General features: G+C 39.8%; 1 protein-coding gene across 6 annotated transcripts in view; it reads right to left on the bottom strand.

Annotated features, from left to right (window-relative positions):
• CNKSR2 (connector enhancer of kinase suppressor of Ras 2) overlaps positions 1 to 18,808 on the bottom strand; it is a 318,427-nt gene that overhangs the window by 178,883 nt on the left and 120,736 nt on the right. For all 6 annotated transcript variants that reach the window (XM_081947981.1, XM_081947982.1, XM_081947978.1 and 3 more), the window contains exon 6: positions 10,110 to 10,229. In XM_081947981.1, coding sequence (XP_081804107.1) covers positions 10,110 to 10,229 — 120 coding nt within the window. The remainder of the gene's footprint in view (positions 1 to 10,109; positions 10,230 to 18,808) is intronic.

The following is an 18,808-nucleotide window of genomic DNA, read 5'->3' as shown; positions in this document are numbered from 1 at the left end:
AGGAAAAGTGTTGGGGCCCCTTTTCTATCTTAAGCCTGCAGGTACCCCCTTGCCACCAGATGGTTGGTCCCCAGTTGTCTAGCTAGGAGACTCCCAGTATGACTGCATCTGTCATTTTGGGGGATATTATGAATCAAATTACTTCCCAGTGATCCACTAGCTCTAGTCTCACTGGTTCAGTCAGATGGGTGGCATAGGCTCCCCCCATTAGGGACTCGTCGACCTGTTTGAACTGGATTGAGTGGGACAGTCTTTTTGCTCTGATCCCCAATTTCAGGACTGTGGTCAGGTTGATCAAGCATCTAGTGCAGCCTGAGTCTATTAGGGCTTGAAAATCCCCCTGGCTTCCTGTCTTTGTGGCTGTGAGGCATATTGGAAAAAGGAAAGGGCAAATTGGTTCTCTCACCATTGGGTCGTTTTCGTCCTAGTCGTCACTGTCGTAGGATTCTGGTGACTGGTCATTGTTGCCTTGGGTTCCCCCTCTTCATCTGGTTGGGGAGGGACCTCTGCAGCTTGGAAGGCCTTCTGGGATGCGTGGGTAGCCCATTTGTGGCCGCGTTTCTGTCGTGCCCTGGGTTGTAGCTCTGGCCTTGGTATCAGAGTTGGGGTCATGCACATGGATGCCATATGGCCCATCCCCTTGCATTTGTAGCATTTCAGTGGACTTCGAGGGAGGGCTGGTCTCAGAGCCCACTGTGGTGCTGTGGTTCCCCATTGGCTGGGTGGTTTCAGGTTAGGTTGACCTCTCTTTTTTGTGTCTGGTTACTTTCTCATGTTGTTGGCATGCAGCCCATTGTCGACTTTTATTGCTACTCGGACTACCCAGAGTCGGTTTGGATGTCGCAATAGACAGTTACTTGGCCAATCTGTTGACTTGTTCTGAAAAAATACACTAACAGAAGCTCTGGTAAAGGGGGTAGCCTTCCAATGACTCTCCTAAATTCTCAGATGTGCTCTTTGATGGGGCGGTCCCTTTGCTTTAGGTCGCTGAGCTCATCTTCCGCATACATGTCTTCCTCCACCTCCTCAAATCTGGCCTCTAGCAGTCGTAGGAAATCATGTACACCTTGCAGTTGGGGGACTCTCCTCTTGTGAGGGCTGCTAGCCATTACCTTGCTTCTCCTGCTACGTGAGAGAGGCATTGGCTTCATCTTCCTTCTAATGGGTGGAGAAGGGGGCTGCATTCCCATGTGCTTGTCGTCACCTCAAGAGGATCCACTGCTCCTCCCCTCTCTTTTGGCCTGCATAATGTCCTCTCTTTACGGAGGGTGGCCCAGTCAAATTCCTCCCTCCATTGCTCTATTGAACTCCCTAGGGGCTCCATCGGGGGCTTTGGGAGCATGGCTTGGTTCCAGTCTAGTATCCACTCCACTCTTCTCAGCTCATTCAGTCCCTTCCCTTTTTCTGGGCATTGGGGTGGGGAAGCTCAACTTTAGCTGCTTTAGGGGTTGAATACTCATCTCCTCTTGCTTTGGCCGCTGGAGCAGGCATCTCAGCTTTGATGTCTGAGGCCAGGCTGCACTCCGGCTGCAATCAGGCAGTGTGGGAGAGGACATTTCCTCTCATTGAATATGTTGACAGGGTCTCTATATACAGGATGGGGGAAGGCTGGATTCCCCACAGCCTTGGCCTGTGTATTCACAGGCTCATGGCTCAATGTGCTGCTGGGATCCCACTTCTTTGGTTGCTCATGCTGAGGGGTTGTGTGTGACCACTGCCTACCCTCAAGTGCCAACATCCAACCTCCCACCTTATAGTTGGACCCCACCTGTCCAACCACATTAATCCCATTATCAGCTATTCAGTCATTTTCAGGACAATGATGAATTGGATTAGTTTCCCAATGCTGGGCCAATTTCAATTTCACTGGCTCTGTTATATGGGTTACGGGTGCCCTTCCTAGCAATGAGCCATCTACTTGCTCAAATCTCAATGGCTGTGACATTCTTTTTGCCTTCACCCCCAATTTTGAAGCAGTTGCCTGGTTAATGAAGCATTGGGTACACCTGGAATCTATTAGAGCCTCATAGGTAATGTCAGCATTTCAAATACCATGCAGGAATAAATTAAAGTCCCAGGCAGAATCATCCTTAAAGTTCCAATTTAATAATACAGGTATGTTGGCACATCTGGGGAATTCCAACTCTGATTTACATCCTGGAATTCCACCCAGTTGAAAGTTCATGATCTATCCCCACACCCATAAATCAATCACATGGCCCAATCTTCTTCTTCCATGCTGGCATCTCCACCCAGCTTCTTCCAGTCAAATGTCGAGGTGCGGAGACAGAAGATGACCTTGGCTTCTAGAAAGGAATGACAACACACATTCCACAATTCTATTCCTTTCTATTCCCCCCTCCCAACTACTACACTAATGAAACAGCATAGGAAATTATAAGAAAGTGTGGCAGGCCAAAGATTCTTAAAGGAACCTCTGCAGGCCTGACAGGTACTGTGTCTCTGGGCTGTAAGTACAATCGGAACAATGAAGAGCAGATGGCATTATTTACCATTGGGTCATTTTCCCCTTCGTTGTCGCTGTCATAACTGGCTGGGTTGGGTTCCTCTTCCACAGTCATTCCTCCATTGTCCACTGGTGGTACAGGGGTCACTGTCATAGCCTGCAGTGCCCCCTTGGACTTCTCCAGGGTCTTCTAGGGTGACTTTTTTGGGTTTCACCATCCCTGGGGCCCCAGCCTTGGCTTTTGGACTAGAGACCAGGCATTCAACTGCGTAGTGGCCCGGTTGACCGCAGCAGAAGCACAGGATGGGAGTGCTACTGGATATAGGTCTCTCTGGTGGATATAACTGGCATATAATTCGGAAACCGCTAGGTATCATGCTCCGAGCCAGGGCGGTAGGCCTTGGTATGTGCATGTCTAGTACAGTGTGGGGTCAAAGCCCACCTTAAAGTGATGAACTAACAGTCATTCTGATCAACCCCGCAACTTGCCAGCAATCCGGTGGAACTTGTGCATGTAGTCCAGTACTGGTTGACCATTTTGCCTCAATTCCAGGGTTTCCCCTTCCACCTGCTGAGCCCTGGTCATATTTGAGAAGAGGAAAAGAAAAATGGGGAGGAGAAAATGGTGATTTCTTACTGTCACTGTTCCAACTCTCCAAAACCAAGAAACAGAAATAAAAGGTTCGATTAACTGCTTTTAATTCTTGCAGGCCTGGAAACATCAGCACATATCAACCAAAACAAAGGCAGAAATAACTGTTGCTGCTTTCCCATCAATTTAACCCCGCCCTCCACCTGCATCTGCCCACCCCATGCTGTAATACTTCTTGAGAGGCCTGGAATCTTTCTCTTGGGCCTAGTTCTTTCTTCTGCTGCTGGCCTGTTCTCCAGCTGATTGTCAGCCAGTTGCTTCATCGCCATCAACCTCCCACACCGTGAGTCCAGTTTTTCATTATCCCTGTAAGCCTTCCCCCCACCCAACTGGCAACCTGAGACAGTCTGCCAGAGGCTCGCCATTTCGAGGGTTGACAGCTGACCCCATTAGACCCTGGGAAGAGATAGCCATGGACTTCATTGTGGAAATCCAGAGAGGCACAGGAACATGGTGATATGGACAGTGATAGATCTCTTTTCAAAACAGGCCCACTTCATCATGTGTCCAGGCCTACCCTCAGCCCGCAAGCTAGCCAAACTGTTCCTGACACATATCTACTGCCTACATGGGGTGCCAAGGAAGATAATCTCAGATCGAGGAGTCCAATTCACAGCCAAATTTTGAAGGGAATTTGTTTGAGCGATCATCACAAGAGCTTAGCTCTGTCTTCCATCAGAGCACCAATGGTACCACAGAGAGAGCTAATGCAATGGTGGAACAGTACCTATGATGTTACATCACCTACCAGCAGACTAATTGGGCAGAGCTTCTGCCATTTGCAGAGATGGCATAAAACAATACAATACACAGCAGTATTGGTCATACCCCCTTCAAAGTGGTGAGTCGGATGGAGTTTGTGCCGATCCCTGAGTTCCCTTGGGAGCCCCCCCCCCCCCTTAAGCAGGTTGTTGAAGTTGATTGATAACCTGCATGGGGTCTGGGGTGATGTCAAGTGGGCATTGCTAGAAGTGGCTGAGTCCCAGAAACTCCATATGGACAAGAAAAGGTCACCACAGAGACCTTTAGATAGGAGAAAATATGCACCTCTGCACCAAATATTTGAAACTGAGACTACCATGCAGAAACCTGGGTCTGACATTCTTGGGTCCATTCCACATAGTCAATGTGATCGGCCCAGTTACAATGGAGTTGAAGCTTCCTTGCCTATTGGGGAAGGTCCACCCAGTCTTCTATAGCAGCCTACTGAAGCAGTGATGACATCAAGCTGAAAGCCTCGACCCCACTCCTGCCCGGACCCATAATGGTGGAGGCGAAATCCCACTACAAGATAGATCAGATATTGGATTCCTGAGTGTTTAAAGGGAATTGCAATACTTAGTCCAATGGAAAGGGTACCCCGTGTTTGAAGCCTCATGGGTGAGGAGTCAGGACATACTAGCAGAAAGACTGAATAACAGGTTCCATAGGGAAAACCTCCTTAAGCCCAGGGAGGGAACCCTCAAGAACTGGGCCTGACTACATATACACTAACCCCCACAAAAGCATGCTCTTTTCTAGATATGTTCCCCCTGGTAGAGGGGAGCTGCCTGTCAACATCTGATGGCGACATTTAGGCTATGCCCCTGTGCGCCATTTCAGAATTGCCACAAGCGAGGTGAGGGAAGGGGGTTGCATGGGTGCACTGCTGGGTGTCAGGTGCTGGGTGTTGCAACGGATTCATAGAGGGGGGGGCGCAACAGACTTACAGAGGAGCTCCAGAAGAGTGAAGCAGCAGAAGCTGAAGAGTCTTTGCTGGAGCAACCCTGGAGCAAGCCTTGCCGCGCCCTCATAATCAGTTAGCAGGCAGAAGCTGGTAATGCTGGCGAGATTCCAAATTTCACTGCTTGCTTAATGGAGAGCCCAATAAAGCAGAATTGATCTACCAACAAATGGTGTGGCCTCGTTTCTTACTGGCTAGGCTCAGAACCGTGATAATTATTGTAACTTAATTGAGTTATATTTAATTTTTTTAATTATCTGCTACTGCAATGTATAGACTTCAAAGATAATGTAGTGTAACTGTATAATACATTTTGAAGACATATTAATCAGTTAATAATAATTTTCTAAGTCAGTCAACTAAATTAAGAAGAAATATTTTGAGTAAATGTTTACATTCTTTTGACATACATATCAATGATTTGACAAATTAATTTGAGACAATGGAATTAGATATAGTATGCACCTACAATGTGTCATAAGATTAAGATACCTTTCCTTCACCAATTATATGCAGTCCAAAAAATGCACCTATTGTTTTTAACTTTGTTGCATGCTTCTTTCTGGTGGGTTGGTTACAAATGTTGAAAGCACTAATTTATATATTTAATTCTCGAAAGTTTTTGGCTGTTTACTGACTTAAAATTAATAAATATATAAATGGCAGATTTTCTTCAATAAGTAGTTTTTTCAATTCTGAAATGTGTATGCTTTTCTAGGTTTTATTTCCTTTCTTTTCCTTATCCTTCATCCCATTTTTTCTAATATACACGTGTACACAAACACACACACACACACAAGATTCACCCACATGGCACCACTGTGGCATGGGCTTCACTAGTTCCCAGTCTTTCCAGGAACAATTCAAGCTGCTGGTTATTATTAAAGCCCTACATCACTGGAACCATCTTTTCCTGAGTATGTCTGCCTGTTCTACCAGGTCAGATAGGAAGGCAATGAAGTCTCCAGGTCCCTTCCTTCCTCTTCTCATTTAGAAGGACCTAGAACAGAGGTGGGATTCAGGCAGTATAGTAAGGTATGGCCGTACTGGTGCCAGAAATCCGGCGTGCGTTTGCATACCGGGACCTCTGGAGGCCCCGTACTGGAACGGTCCCTCCCCTAGCCTGCCTCCCTGCTCACTTCCCCCACAGATTTTCCCTCCCCCTCCAGAAAGCCCATGCTGGGAGAGAAGAGGCAGGCTGGTTTGAACGCAGGCAAGCAGGCAATTTAGTGGCTTACTTCACTCGTTCGGGCAGGCAGAGAAGAAAGGAGGCGCATGATAGCTGAGGGTGAAGGTGCTCCCCTTCACCCTTGGTGGCAGGGGTGCTTTATCGCTTGCCTCCTTTCTTTCTCTGCCTGTCCAAATGAGTGGAGGCAGGTGGAGAAAGAAAGGAGATTTGTATTCAAACTGGATATCGCGCAACTCCTTCCTTTCTTCGCCTGCCCGAACGAGTGAATGAAGCAGGTGGAGAAAGAAAGGAGGTGTGCGAGAAAGCTCCTTCGCTCTCGGCTATAGCGTGCCTCCTTTCTTTCTCTGCCTGCCCAAACAATTGAAGGAGGCACTCACTGGCAACTAAACACCCCACTCACCAGCATTCAAACCAGCCCGCTTCCTCTCTCCCGGCATGGCTCTTTGGAGGGGGAGGGAAGGTCCCTCCCAAGACCTTGCTTGTTCTGGCAGCACCCTGGTGATAGCAGCTGAGCAAGCGAAGGAGGAATTCTGGGAGTTGAAGTCCACAAGTCTTAAAGCTGTCAAGTTGGAACACCCCTGGGTTGTTGTTTTTTTTGTAAAGGGATGCAAGGGTTTTGTAACTTGACAGCTATTTTTTTTAATAATGCAAGAAAATATAAACACACACACGCACCCCAATACATGCCCATATCAACACACATACACACAAAAAAGAGCTCCTATGACTAATTTTTCTAACTTTGGAAGGCACCATCTGTGGGCCAAAGGGTTAAAGATCAGAGAAAAATCACTATCTAGGATATTCAAAGTCCCATCTCACCTCACATTCATACCGAGGAAGATTTAAACCATAATTACTCATGATATTTATATGCCTATTTCTCTGCCTGATCCTACAAAATTCTTTGTTTAGTTACTGCTTGTCAAAACAACATATTTAGTGTTATGAAAATTCAACTTAATTGTATAACTTCTCTAACAATTGATTTTACTAGTAAAATAATGAAAATAATCTTTTAAGCATTTTAAAGGTATGCTTCAGATTGATATAAAATATTTAACATAGTTAATTATTAAAATGTATTACAATGATTTTAAAAAGTAAAAAAAAATATGTCCTTCAACTTAAAATAAATTAGAATATGACACTTAACACAACTTTTTAAAAGGCACACCCCAAAACTTAAGACATATAATGTGTCAAAACAAAGTGTATGTGTCTTTACAGGCATTCACGCATATGCAATGAATCTGGCATGTATGTCCTGATGGAAAGATTGCCCATCAGTGGCTCAGCTGAAGTATATAAAAATTAAATTGCCTTTGAAACATTGCAGTCCCTATTATTTCACACATATGAGAGTGAACAGGCAATTCATTGCATCAGTAAGCACCTGCTTTATCAACTAACCAAACAACATTATTCTTTTCAGAAGCTCAACATATTATGATAAAACCAGTGACACAAAACCTTCTCTTACAGATATTTATATCTCTACCCAGCTGATGAAACATTTCAATGAACTGATTACATATAAGAAAACTTGAAAGATTCTCCACCCAACACTTCCATGACTATTTCATAAAAGTTTTACCAAGATCTAATACAAAAGGTTTTGTATCCTGCTTATGAATTGTTAAAACATTCACACATAATATATAGTCAATACACATAGCACATTCAATACCAGTTGTATTGAGCAAAAATATCCAATTTATTTTAATATATCAACCAAGTACACAAATAAGTCCTAATAGTCAAGTTTTTCAATTTGGACTTGGCAGTAAATTTCATATTTCCTGGTACTTGGCCACTTAACATGATTCCTCAGGGTGACTTCACAGAAGATATGGCTTTGCAAAATTAAAATCTTTATTGCAGAGAAGAATGAAGCCAAACACAAGAGTTGATTGCCATGAAAAAGAAGCAATGACTTTTTATAACCTTGGGGTTTTTAAATCATAGTTTCTTCCTCACCTGTTAATGGATACTTGGTATAGTTCTTGGTAGCCATGAAATAGTTGTTATATCTCTATACAATGGTCATCTCTGCCTTGAGAACTATTTAAAGCCTTAATCCTTACATTGATATCACAATAATAATGGTAGGAATTACTGCAGTAGAATAATATACTATACAATTGAAACCAAATTGCATTTGATTTTTTAAAATGGCTTGATCAATTTGTTCCCTTTGCTATCCTTTCCTTCTTGCCATTATCATTTATTATTTAGCCCAAGTGTAACATCAACCCAGTGGTGGGTTACAGTACAGGTGTACCGGTGCCTGCTGGGAGCACTGGGTACCGTTCTGGTACAGTGTTCTGGAGGGCCCGCCCACCTGCGCTCCTTACTGGTATTTGAGCTCTTTGGGGCTTCCGTGCACGTGCACGGAGCATACGGTACCTGTGCGATGCTCCACCGAGCAGCTGGAGCGTCGCGGAGGCATCACGGAGCATTGCAGGTGGTAAGTACGCATGTGCGCGCTGTGCGTGCACTGCCCGCATTCATTTGGTGGACGCCGGGCCCCATTGCACCGTACTGGTTGCAACGGGATCCGGAACCCACCACTGCATCAACCATAATGCAATTTCATTTGGCTTCATTTCTGAAACTGTTATTCTTCCCTTATATTAAGAAATTTTATCTATATTCCTCGCTATATCCTTACATTGCATTTTCTTTGTAACTTATTTCTCTTCCAATTTGACAGCAATTTGATACATAAATCTCAGGGAAAACAAAACTCTATGTGAAGCTTGATTACACAGCTCCTTTGTTTGTACTTCCTAAGGAAGAAATACCACCAAGTATCAATAATAATTATAAGAACATTTGAATTATTATCCTTTCATTCTAATTATCTTTAACATCATGCAGTTTATGTAAATATCACATAAAGTATTTTCCATTTCTAGGCTAATAAAAGGTTAATGTTACAACTTAATATTTGATTCCAAAATATTATGTTTCAGCAAGAAATAGACAAAATGACCACTACTCAAAATAATTTACAAAATTCATTTGAAAAAAGACATAGGAGCTCATTTCAAAACATCTGAAAATCCATTCTGATATTTTCTTTTTTGTACTTAAAGAATTGGTTTTATTGTACTATATAGAGTACAACCAAACCATTAATAAGTATTTCTGTATAGGAACAGTCTTAAAATCTAAACAAATAAAAAGAGGAAAAGCTTTGACAGAAACAGGTGCAGGGGGTGTCTTTACAATTAAAAAGAGAATGTGGTCATCTCATAAAAAGCATTTCTAAAAGGATAGACTGGAGTAGGAAAGCTGTACAAGCATCCAATGAAATTATGAAAATGCAGACATTTTAATCAAATTATGATATAGCATATGGAATAAATTACAGATGGTGGAATAGAAAATGATTTTAATATGCTACTATGACACTAAGACAAATACAAGATTTAGAACAAGGGACTATAGAGTAGCACAGTAGAAGGCAGATTAAAGGTAAGATTGAGTGCAAATGATATTGCGAAATTTAGAAAACAATGATTTCAGGATTTAAAATATTTTAGGTAAAACCAAATACATATCCAAAAAAATTAAAAGTGTTATTCTTTGTTCAAATTTACGGAGCACAACTGTGAGGAAATTAAAGCAACAATATTTGGGGAAAACAGTATCAATAATATCAATATATTTGGATACACAGACTTGTAACTGCATTATATATATCGAAGGCATTTTCATAAATTAATTAGGATGATTTCTTCAAGTATTAGAATACTTACAAATTATTATTAATATATTATCAGTCAGAGACCCAATAAAGTTTACAGTATTCTGTAATTTAAACTTGAAAACCAATTCTAGAAAGCTACAGAATACAATCCACTACAGTACTTTAAAGATAGTTTCAATTGATATTATTTTCTTAAGGATTTTATAAAATAACTGTTAACATGCAATACTGACCATGGTGTATCTGACTGCTTCATACAGATTTGCAGTAAAGGGTCTAGATATGCCAAATAAACATTTTATTCAGAAAATGTATTCCTTCCATCCTGGATGAAGTTTTGATTAACTGTGTACATCTTACCAGCCCTTCACTTGGCTTGATGTTTGCTAGCTGAATCACTTCCAGGTGAGCAGATTGAGACACGAGGGGATCAGATGAAAGTGAAATTATATGATCACAGACACTAGATAGAGTCTTACACTAGGGGGAAAAAAAAGTATATTAACCCAGGAACTTTAAATCTAACACAGCAAACCTTGGGCATAAAGATACAATTTTACTCCCTTATAAAATTGCAATTATGATAAATAATCAAGCAAATAAAAAATTCAAAAAGAAACATCTGTTTAGAGATTGAGGATTTTTCTCCCTGTTTCTGGGATTAACAAATATATGGCTGATGAATACACATACATTGTTTTTGCTGTTAGTTGCGAAGTCGTGTCCAACCCATCATGACCCCATGAACAACGTTCCTCCAGGCCTTCCTGTCCTCTACTATCCCCGAGTCCATTTAAGCTCATGCCTACTGCTTTGGTAACTCCATCCAGCCACCTCATTCTCTGTTGTCCCTTTCTTCTTTTGCCAATCTTTCCCAGCATTAAGCTCTTCTCCAGTGAATCCTTCCTGCTCATTAGGTGGCCAAGTATTTGAGTTTCATCTTCAGGATCTGGCCTTCTAAAGAGCAGTCAGGGTTGATCTCCTCTAGGACTGACCGGTTTGATTGCCTTGCAGTCCAAGGGACTCGCAGGAGTCTTCTCCAGCACCATAGTTCAAAGACCTCAATTCTTTGGTGCTCAGCCTTTCTTATGGTCCAACTTTCACAGCCATACATTGCAACTGGAAAAACCATAGCCTTGACTATATGCACTTTTGTTGGCAGGGTGATGTCTCTGCTTTTTAGTAAGCTGTGTAGATTTGCCATAGCTTTCTGCCCCAGGAGCAAGCATCTTTTAATTTCTTGGCTGAATTCCTCATCTGTGGTGATCTTGGAGCCCAGAAAAATAAAATCTGTCACTATCTCCATTTCTTTCCGATTTATTTGCCAGGAATTGAAAGGGCCGGATGCCATGATATTAGTTTTCTTAATGTTGAGTTTCAAGCCAACTTTTGCACTCTCCTTCTTCACCTGTATCAAGAGGCTCTTTAGTTCCTCTTCACTTTCTGCCATTAGAGCGGTATCATCTGCAAAGCCGAGGTTGTTGATATTTCTCCCGGCAATCTTAATTCCAACTTTTGATTCATCTAGCCCCACCTTTCTTCTGATGTGCTCTGCATATAAGTTAAATAGGCAGGGCAACGGTATTGCTGGACTCCTTTCCCAATTTTGAACCAATCAGTGGTTCCATGTCCAGTTCTCACTGTTACTTCTTGATGGGAGTGACTTTGCCAGAATGGACAACAGATGCTGAATTTCTGCCTCCTCTGCACCATTGCAGGGAATGATTCTACAAAAGATAACACCTATCTAAAGATTACGAAATTTGAGAGATTATGAAATGTGAATTATTTCCCTTGGTTTTCTCTTGAAAATTGGACTGTATTTGATTTGGAATTGGACATTTTTTTGGAGGAGCTTTGAGCCTCAGCATCTGTTTAAAGATTTGAGAGGCCTTTGGATGGGAGAAGAAGGACCTTCAATTGAAGCCCGAGAAAGAAAGAATTTGAAAAGAGTTTAAATAAGTACAGCTGAGAAGATAAATAGCTGATTTATGTGTTTAGTGTGTGAAGGCCCATTACTCCCTTTTTCCAGTTGAAGTGTCGAGGCTTGGAGAAATTAAATATTTTTAAGACACAGATTGGATAAGTTGTGTATAATAAAGTTAACTGCTGCCATTGGATTTATTTAGTTTTATTAAATTGCATTCTCGGAGATAAGTTGATAAAGATGAGATGAAGACGAAGGCGGAAGTGACATTTAAGGACTATAGACTGTAAAATTCTTAAAAGGTCAAGAGCTCATTTTGGAGGGTCGGATGTCAAAATGTACCAAAATGTGGAAAGTGTTTGGAAAAGACTCAAAGCAGGCCTCAGACCTTCAGAATTATGCCTGATTCGAGTTGAAAAAGATTTAGAAATGGAAGCGAGGAAAAAATCACCTGAGAAATCACTGGCTCAATCAGACAAATTTAATATTCTCTTACAAGAATTAAGAGAAATGAAGGAGGATATGAAGGAGGATATGAAACAAATAAATGATAAAATGGACAATATGGATATAACAATAACAGACTTAGTGAAACAAAGTCAGGATATTACACAAAATATTATAGAAGTGAAGACTCAGATTGGAGAACATGATAGGGTGTTAAAAAGCCAGATGATTATGATGCATCAGGTGAAAAAAGGATTTGATTGAGATACAGGACCGTCAGCGCCATTCAAATTTATAGATAGGTAGATATCCGGAAAAAAGTGAAGAAAATGAAGCAATGTTGATCCAAGGAGTATTGGACTGGGCTACCTCGATCCTCCCAGATGTCTCCTTTACAAGATACGATATTGATGCAATACATAGAGTCGGCCCAAAAAGATCAGGAAGACAATATCCGAGAGACATTGCGATAAGATTTTGGTCTTACGCAAAAAAAGGACAACTGATGCGTAAACTACAAAATATAGTGTTTCGATGATAGTGTTTGGGGGTCATCAGATACAAGTTTTTCCAGACTTATGTAGCGAGACTTTACAATGGAGGAGAGAGATGCATCAACTTTGTCAACTTATGAAGAAAAACAATATTATTTATAGCTGGGGCTATCCAGGTTTTTTTTTTGAGATTTCCATATGTTGGAATATTTTATAGAGTTGAAACAAAGGAGGAGGCAATGGAGAAATTAAGGGAGCTTGTAATCATTAATAAGGAACAGTTCATGGAGCAGATGCAGAAAATGAACAAGATGTCAAAATTCTCAAGAAGGGAGATCGAGAAGATCTACGGGAGAAAGGGAGGCTGGATGAAGCAACAGGAGTTACAAGTTTGCTGTAGAGAGTATATAAATATTTGTAATAGTTACATTAGGAGATATGAGTTATATACGTATATATGTTGGGTGTAGCAATAGAGTGGAGATGGTTAAGGGAGGTAGTGGGTGACCGAAGTCCATGTATGGATGGCTCCTCTTCTCTCCACCAGAGGCCCTATACGGCAGAGAGGAGGAAGATCTCCTGAAGAAGAGAAGGGGGACATTATATATGTTTATGGATGGGTAAGATGCTATTTACATTTTGGGGTAATATGTATACTGTGTAGTTTTAGTTTTGTAAAATTTATGTTAGCACAAATGGAGACTAAGGGGAATATGTAATATGAGGAATTGATGGGGAAATTGTTGAAGGTAGCTACATAGAATATACATGGCTTAGGGGAAAAATATAAGAATTGAAAAATCAATTAGCAAAGAGAAAATAGATATTGTATTCTTATAAGAAACTCATCAATAGAAAGAAGGGGTGAATGAACTTGAGTTATACTGGGCTGATGTATATGAAAAGTCATTTGGTACATCAAAAGTAAGAGGGGTAGCAATCATTGTAGCTAAAAGATATGAATTTATGGTAAAGACTATAAAAAAGTATGTTTTAGGAAGATTTCTTATAATTCAAGGATTGATTTTTGGACAAGAGGTTACCTTAGCAAACTTGTATGCACCTAACATAAATCAAAGAGAGTTTTATAATAGGGTATGTAAAGAAATAGAAGAAGTCAAAAAAGGTTACGTGATAATGGCAGGTGATTATAATATAGTTATGGATAGCAGGATTGACAAATCCAATCCATCAAAAATTGAAATAAAGTAAAATAATACAGATTTAAGAAAATTTATTAATAGAAATAGATTGAAAGATCTGGAGAGAACTACATAGTAATCAAAAGAGGTATACATATTTGTTAGTAAAAATTTTACGAGAATAGACTATATATTTATAACACCAGAAATATTATCTAAAATAATGAGAGCAGAGATAAAAATGATTAAAATATCTGATCATGCAATGGTAACTATTCATATGGAAACAGATTATGATTATAAACAAGCAAGTAGATGGAGAATGGATTTGAGAATTTTAAAAAAATAAAGAGCTTTTAGAAAAAATGGAAAGGGAATTAAAAGAAATATGGAGTAAAGAGAGGTAGCAATACAGGTGCAATATGGGATGCAATTAAAGCAGTAGTGCGAGGTTGCAAAATATTGTGATAGAACAGGTTCAGAGAAATCTAATATACTTAAATGGGGAATTTTATGAAAACAGTAATAAAAATGCTAGAATGTTGGCTAAAAAGGCAAAAAGCCTGATTGGAGTAATAAAGAATGCCAAGGGAGAAAGATGTAATATGATGAGAGAAAAATTGTTGATATTTCAGAAATTATTTGAAAAGCTATATAAGGGAAATGACATAAATGTGAATGAAAGTAAAATTCAAGAAAACAATGAAATAAAGGAATCACAAAAAGAAGACAAGGAAATAGTGGAAGCTATTTATAAATTGAAGATAGTTAAGCCCCAGGTTAGATGGATTAGGTGTAGAATACTACAAAAATTTCAAAAGGCTATTGGTGCCGAAGATGAAGATAATGTTTAATAAAATAATGGAAGGGGAAAGTGTTCCATGTTCCTGGAAGCAATTCTTGATAATACTGATAGCGAAACCAGGTAAAGATCATACAAACACAGGATCATATAGACTAATATTACTTATTAATCAGGACGCTAACATTTTTACAGTAATATTGACAAATAGATTAGTAAGAAGGGTATTAAACATAGGTTATTATATAAACAATCAAAAATTAAACAGAGGTATATTAGCATTAGATGTATTTAAGGCCTTTCATTGTGTGGAATGGCCTACATTAAAGATATTAATAGAAAAGTTAAGTTTTGGTTAAAAATGTAGACATATGATAAATCAACTATATTCAGAGAATAAAGCGAGTATAGCCATCAATGATGGTGTTACAGAGACAGTAACCTTAAGCTGAGGAACAAGACAGGGTTGCCCTTTATCCCCAGTTCTATTTGCATTATTGATGGAGGTTTTGGCAAATGCAATTAGGGAAGATTCATTGATTGAAGGGATTGGAGTACAGAAGAAAACTAAAATAAATTTATTTGCAGATGATACATTATTAACATTTCAAAATCCCGTAATTACTATAGAGAGGATATATTTACATCTGAATGAATTAGGGAAATATAGTTGATTACAAATAAACTGGGAAAAATCAGAAATGATATTATATAACCATAGTAAAGAAGAAGTGGAGATATTGAAAGGGAAATATAAATTAAAATAGCAGATAGTATTAAATATTTTGGTATTGACATCCCAAAAAATATTCAAGAGTTAAAGAAATAAATTATGAAAAGGTAAAAAAAGATATAAAAGATAAAATAGATAAATATGAGAAAGTAAAATTATCATGGTTTGGAACACAGATGGGTTCCTCCCAATCCTGTCCGGTATGCCAGAAGAGGTTGTGAAAATCTGCCGTACCGTACTGGACCAGTAGTAATGGTGGCTTGGCCACGCCCTCGAACCTAAAAAAGAAGCTTTTTTTAAAGCCTTTTTTCTCTGCCGGTTCAGGCAAGGGAAAAGAGTTTTTAAAAACTAAAAGACAGGGGGGGGGAGAAGGAAGGGAAGGGAGAAAGAAAAAAAATAAAAAGAAAGGAATCTCACTTTTTAACCGGGATTCAGCAAAGTAGAAAAAAATGCTGTCGCTTTAAATCGGAACTGAGCATGCCTGGCTGTGGAATTCTGGGAGTTGAAGTCCATAAGTCTTAATGCTGCAAACTTTAAATTGAAACCTGCTTTAAATTGAAAAAGGAAGTTTGCAAAGTGACATTCAGCAGTTTATTTCTGGGTCAACGGAACAACAAACTGGGTAAAAGGTAGGATTCTTACATAGTTCTATGTTTTTGAAGTTTTGGGGTTTGTGCAATATAGGCTTTGTGTTTCTAAAAGGGTTTGGATCATTCCCTGCTTGTGAATGGAGCCAAACTTTCTATAGGCTCATTATCTCATTATCTATCTGGCAGGCATGTGGCATGAGCCTTTCGGGGAGAATTTTATTTGCGGGGGGGGGGGGTTGCTTTCCACAGAAGGAAGGAAGGAAGGAAGGAAGGAAGGAAGGAAGGAAGGAAGGAAGGAAGAAAGAAAGAAAGAAACAGCAATTTAGGGCTAGAAGGCTACTCAGAGGTCATCTAGTCCAACCCCCTGCTGCAGCAGGAAACCTTACATTGTCTGGATTGTTTTGGTGCCTCTAACAGAGAGGAAAATTGCCAGAAAGGAGAAGGAGTTTACTAGGACAAGGCTGCCATGCAGAGGAAGGCAGAGATAGTCCTTGACTTATGACTACAATTGAGCCCAAAATTTTGGTTGCTAAGCAAGAGTGTTGTTAAGTGAGCTTCACCACATTTTACCCAATCCATGACATCTCCTGGTGAGTGACATCAAGTTGGCCATGCCCATCCAATCACATGACTGCTAAGCCACGCCCACAGAATAGGCCAGGCCCACAGGATAAGTAGTAAAAAAATTTGAAACCCACTACTGTTTTGGAAGAATTGCAATGATAAAAATGAAAGTTTTACCAAAAATTATTTTTTTGTTTTGGGTGATCCCAATTAAATTATCGGATGAAGAATTAAAGCAAATACAGAGGCTGCTGGAGGTGTATTGTAATGGAGGCAAGAGAGCAAGAATAAGTAAAGCATTCTGGTATGAGCCATTAAAGAAGGGGGTGCTAGGTCTTCCAAATATTAGAAATTATTGGGTAATCAATTAAAGGTGGTCCCAGATATTATAGTAGTAATTAGAGATTTAATATGGAGGGATATAGAGTTGAAAGGAAATAGGGAGTCCTATAGAAACTTAGTTGTTTTAAAAAGCTATTAAAATTGTTAGGAGGATACAAAATCCCTTTTTAAAAAACTTGATGGAATTATGGAATAAATGGAGATACTGACTAATGCCAGGAATCTCTCCTTTAACACCAGTGGTGGAAATGGAGAAATTCCCTAAGACTGAATTGAAAGAATGGATTAGTAAACTAAAAGAAAATCAGATATATAATTGGGAAGACTGGAAGTACAAGATAAAGAATATAACACAAGTAAAAAAACGTTTTAGCAGATATTAAATTAAATTAGTTAAATTTAATACAATTAGAGAAATGGATAAAAGTGAAAAAAAGATTCAAGGACAAAGATATACAGTGAACAAAATTTGAAATTATAAAACAATGTGAGATGAATGAAGAATATACAGGGAAAGGAAGAATAGGGAAAATATATAGAACATTAACTGAATTAGAAGAGCAGGCAAAAGGTTCAAAATTAATTTGGGAATCAAATTTGAAAGAAATAAATGATAATGATTGAAAAAATATTTGGAATAGAAGAGTATATAAGAATATGTTTTCTCCCTTGCTTTTCGCTTCCGTTCTTTCCTCAGCTATTTGCAAAGCTTCCTCAGACAGCCATTTTGCTTGCTTGCATTTCTTTTTCTTTGGGATGCTTTTAGTTGTTACCTCTTGTACAATGTTGCGAACCTCTATCCATAGTTCTTCAGGCACTCTGTCTATCAGATCTAATTCCTTAAATCTATTTGTTACCTATACTGTATATTCACCAGGGATATGATTTAGTTCATACCTGAGTGGCCTAGTGCTTTTCCCTACTTCTTTAGTTTCAGCCTAAATTTTGCAATGAGAAGCTCATTATCTGAGCCACAGTCAGCTCCTGGTCTTATTTTTACTGACTGTATAAAGCTTCCCCATCTTTGGCTGCAGAGCACATGGTGATGTCCTTGCGTAGAGTCATCTCTAGAGTTGTTGGAAAAGAGTGTTTGCTATGGCCATCGTATTCTCTTGATAAAATTCTATCAGCCTGTGCCTTGTTTCATTTTGTATTCCAATGCCAAACTTGCTTGTTATTCTGGTTATCTTTTGGCTTCCTAATTTAGCTTTCCAATCCCCCATGATGATAAGGACATCATTTTTGGTGTTAATTCTACAAGGTGCTATAGGGCTTCATAGAACTGGTCACATTCATTCTCCTCAGCACCAGTGGTTGGGGCATAGAGTTGGATTACTGTGATGTTGAATGGTTTGCTTGCTTTCGAACTGAGATCATTCTGTCATTTTGGAGATTGTATCCCAGTATTGCTTTTCCTATTCTTTTATTGACTATGAAGGGTATCCATTTCTTCTGAGGAATTCTTGCCTGATACCTGATGGTCACCTGAATTAAATTCACCCATTCCTGTCCATTTTAGTTCGCTGATTCCCAAGATGTCAATGTTCAGTCTTGTCATCTCTTGTTTGACCACATCCAGCTTGCCTTGGTTCATGAATCTTACATTCCATGTTCCTAAGGAGTATAGATCTTTACAGCATCGACTTTCTTTTCACCACCAGATACATCCACAGCTGAGCGTCCTTTCAGTTTTGGCCCAGCTGTTTCACTCTTTCTGGCGCTACCAGTACTAGTCCTCTGCTCTTCCCCAGTAGCATATGGGACACTTTCCGACCTGAGGGGCTCATCTTCTGGCGTCATATCTTTTTGCCTTTTGGTACTGTCCATGGGGTTTTCATGGCAAAGATACTGGAGTGGGTTGCCATTTCCTTCTCCAGTGGATCACGTTTTGTCAGAGCTCTCTGCTATGACCTGCCCATCTTGGGTAGCCCTGCATGGCATAGCTCATAGCTTCATTGAGCTACAAAAGCTCCTTCACCATGAAAAGGCAGTAATTTATGAATGGAACACATATATAC

Source organism: Natrix helvetica (assembly GCF_964273705.1).
Source record: "Natrix helvetica genome assembly, chromosome: 3".
NCBI lineage: Eukaryota > Metazoa > Chordata > Lepidosauria > Squamata > Natricidae > Natrix > Natrix helvetica.
The sequence above is the reverse complement of the archived record's forward strand: the minus strand, read 5'-3'. Positions and strand labels throughout refer to the sequence as shown.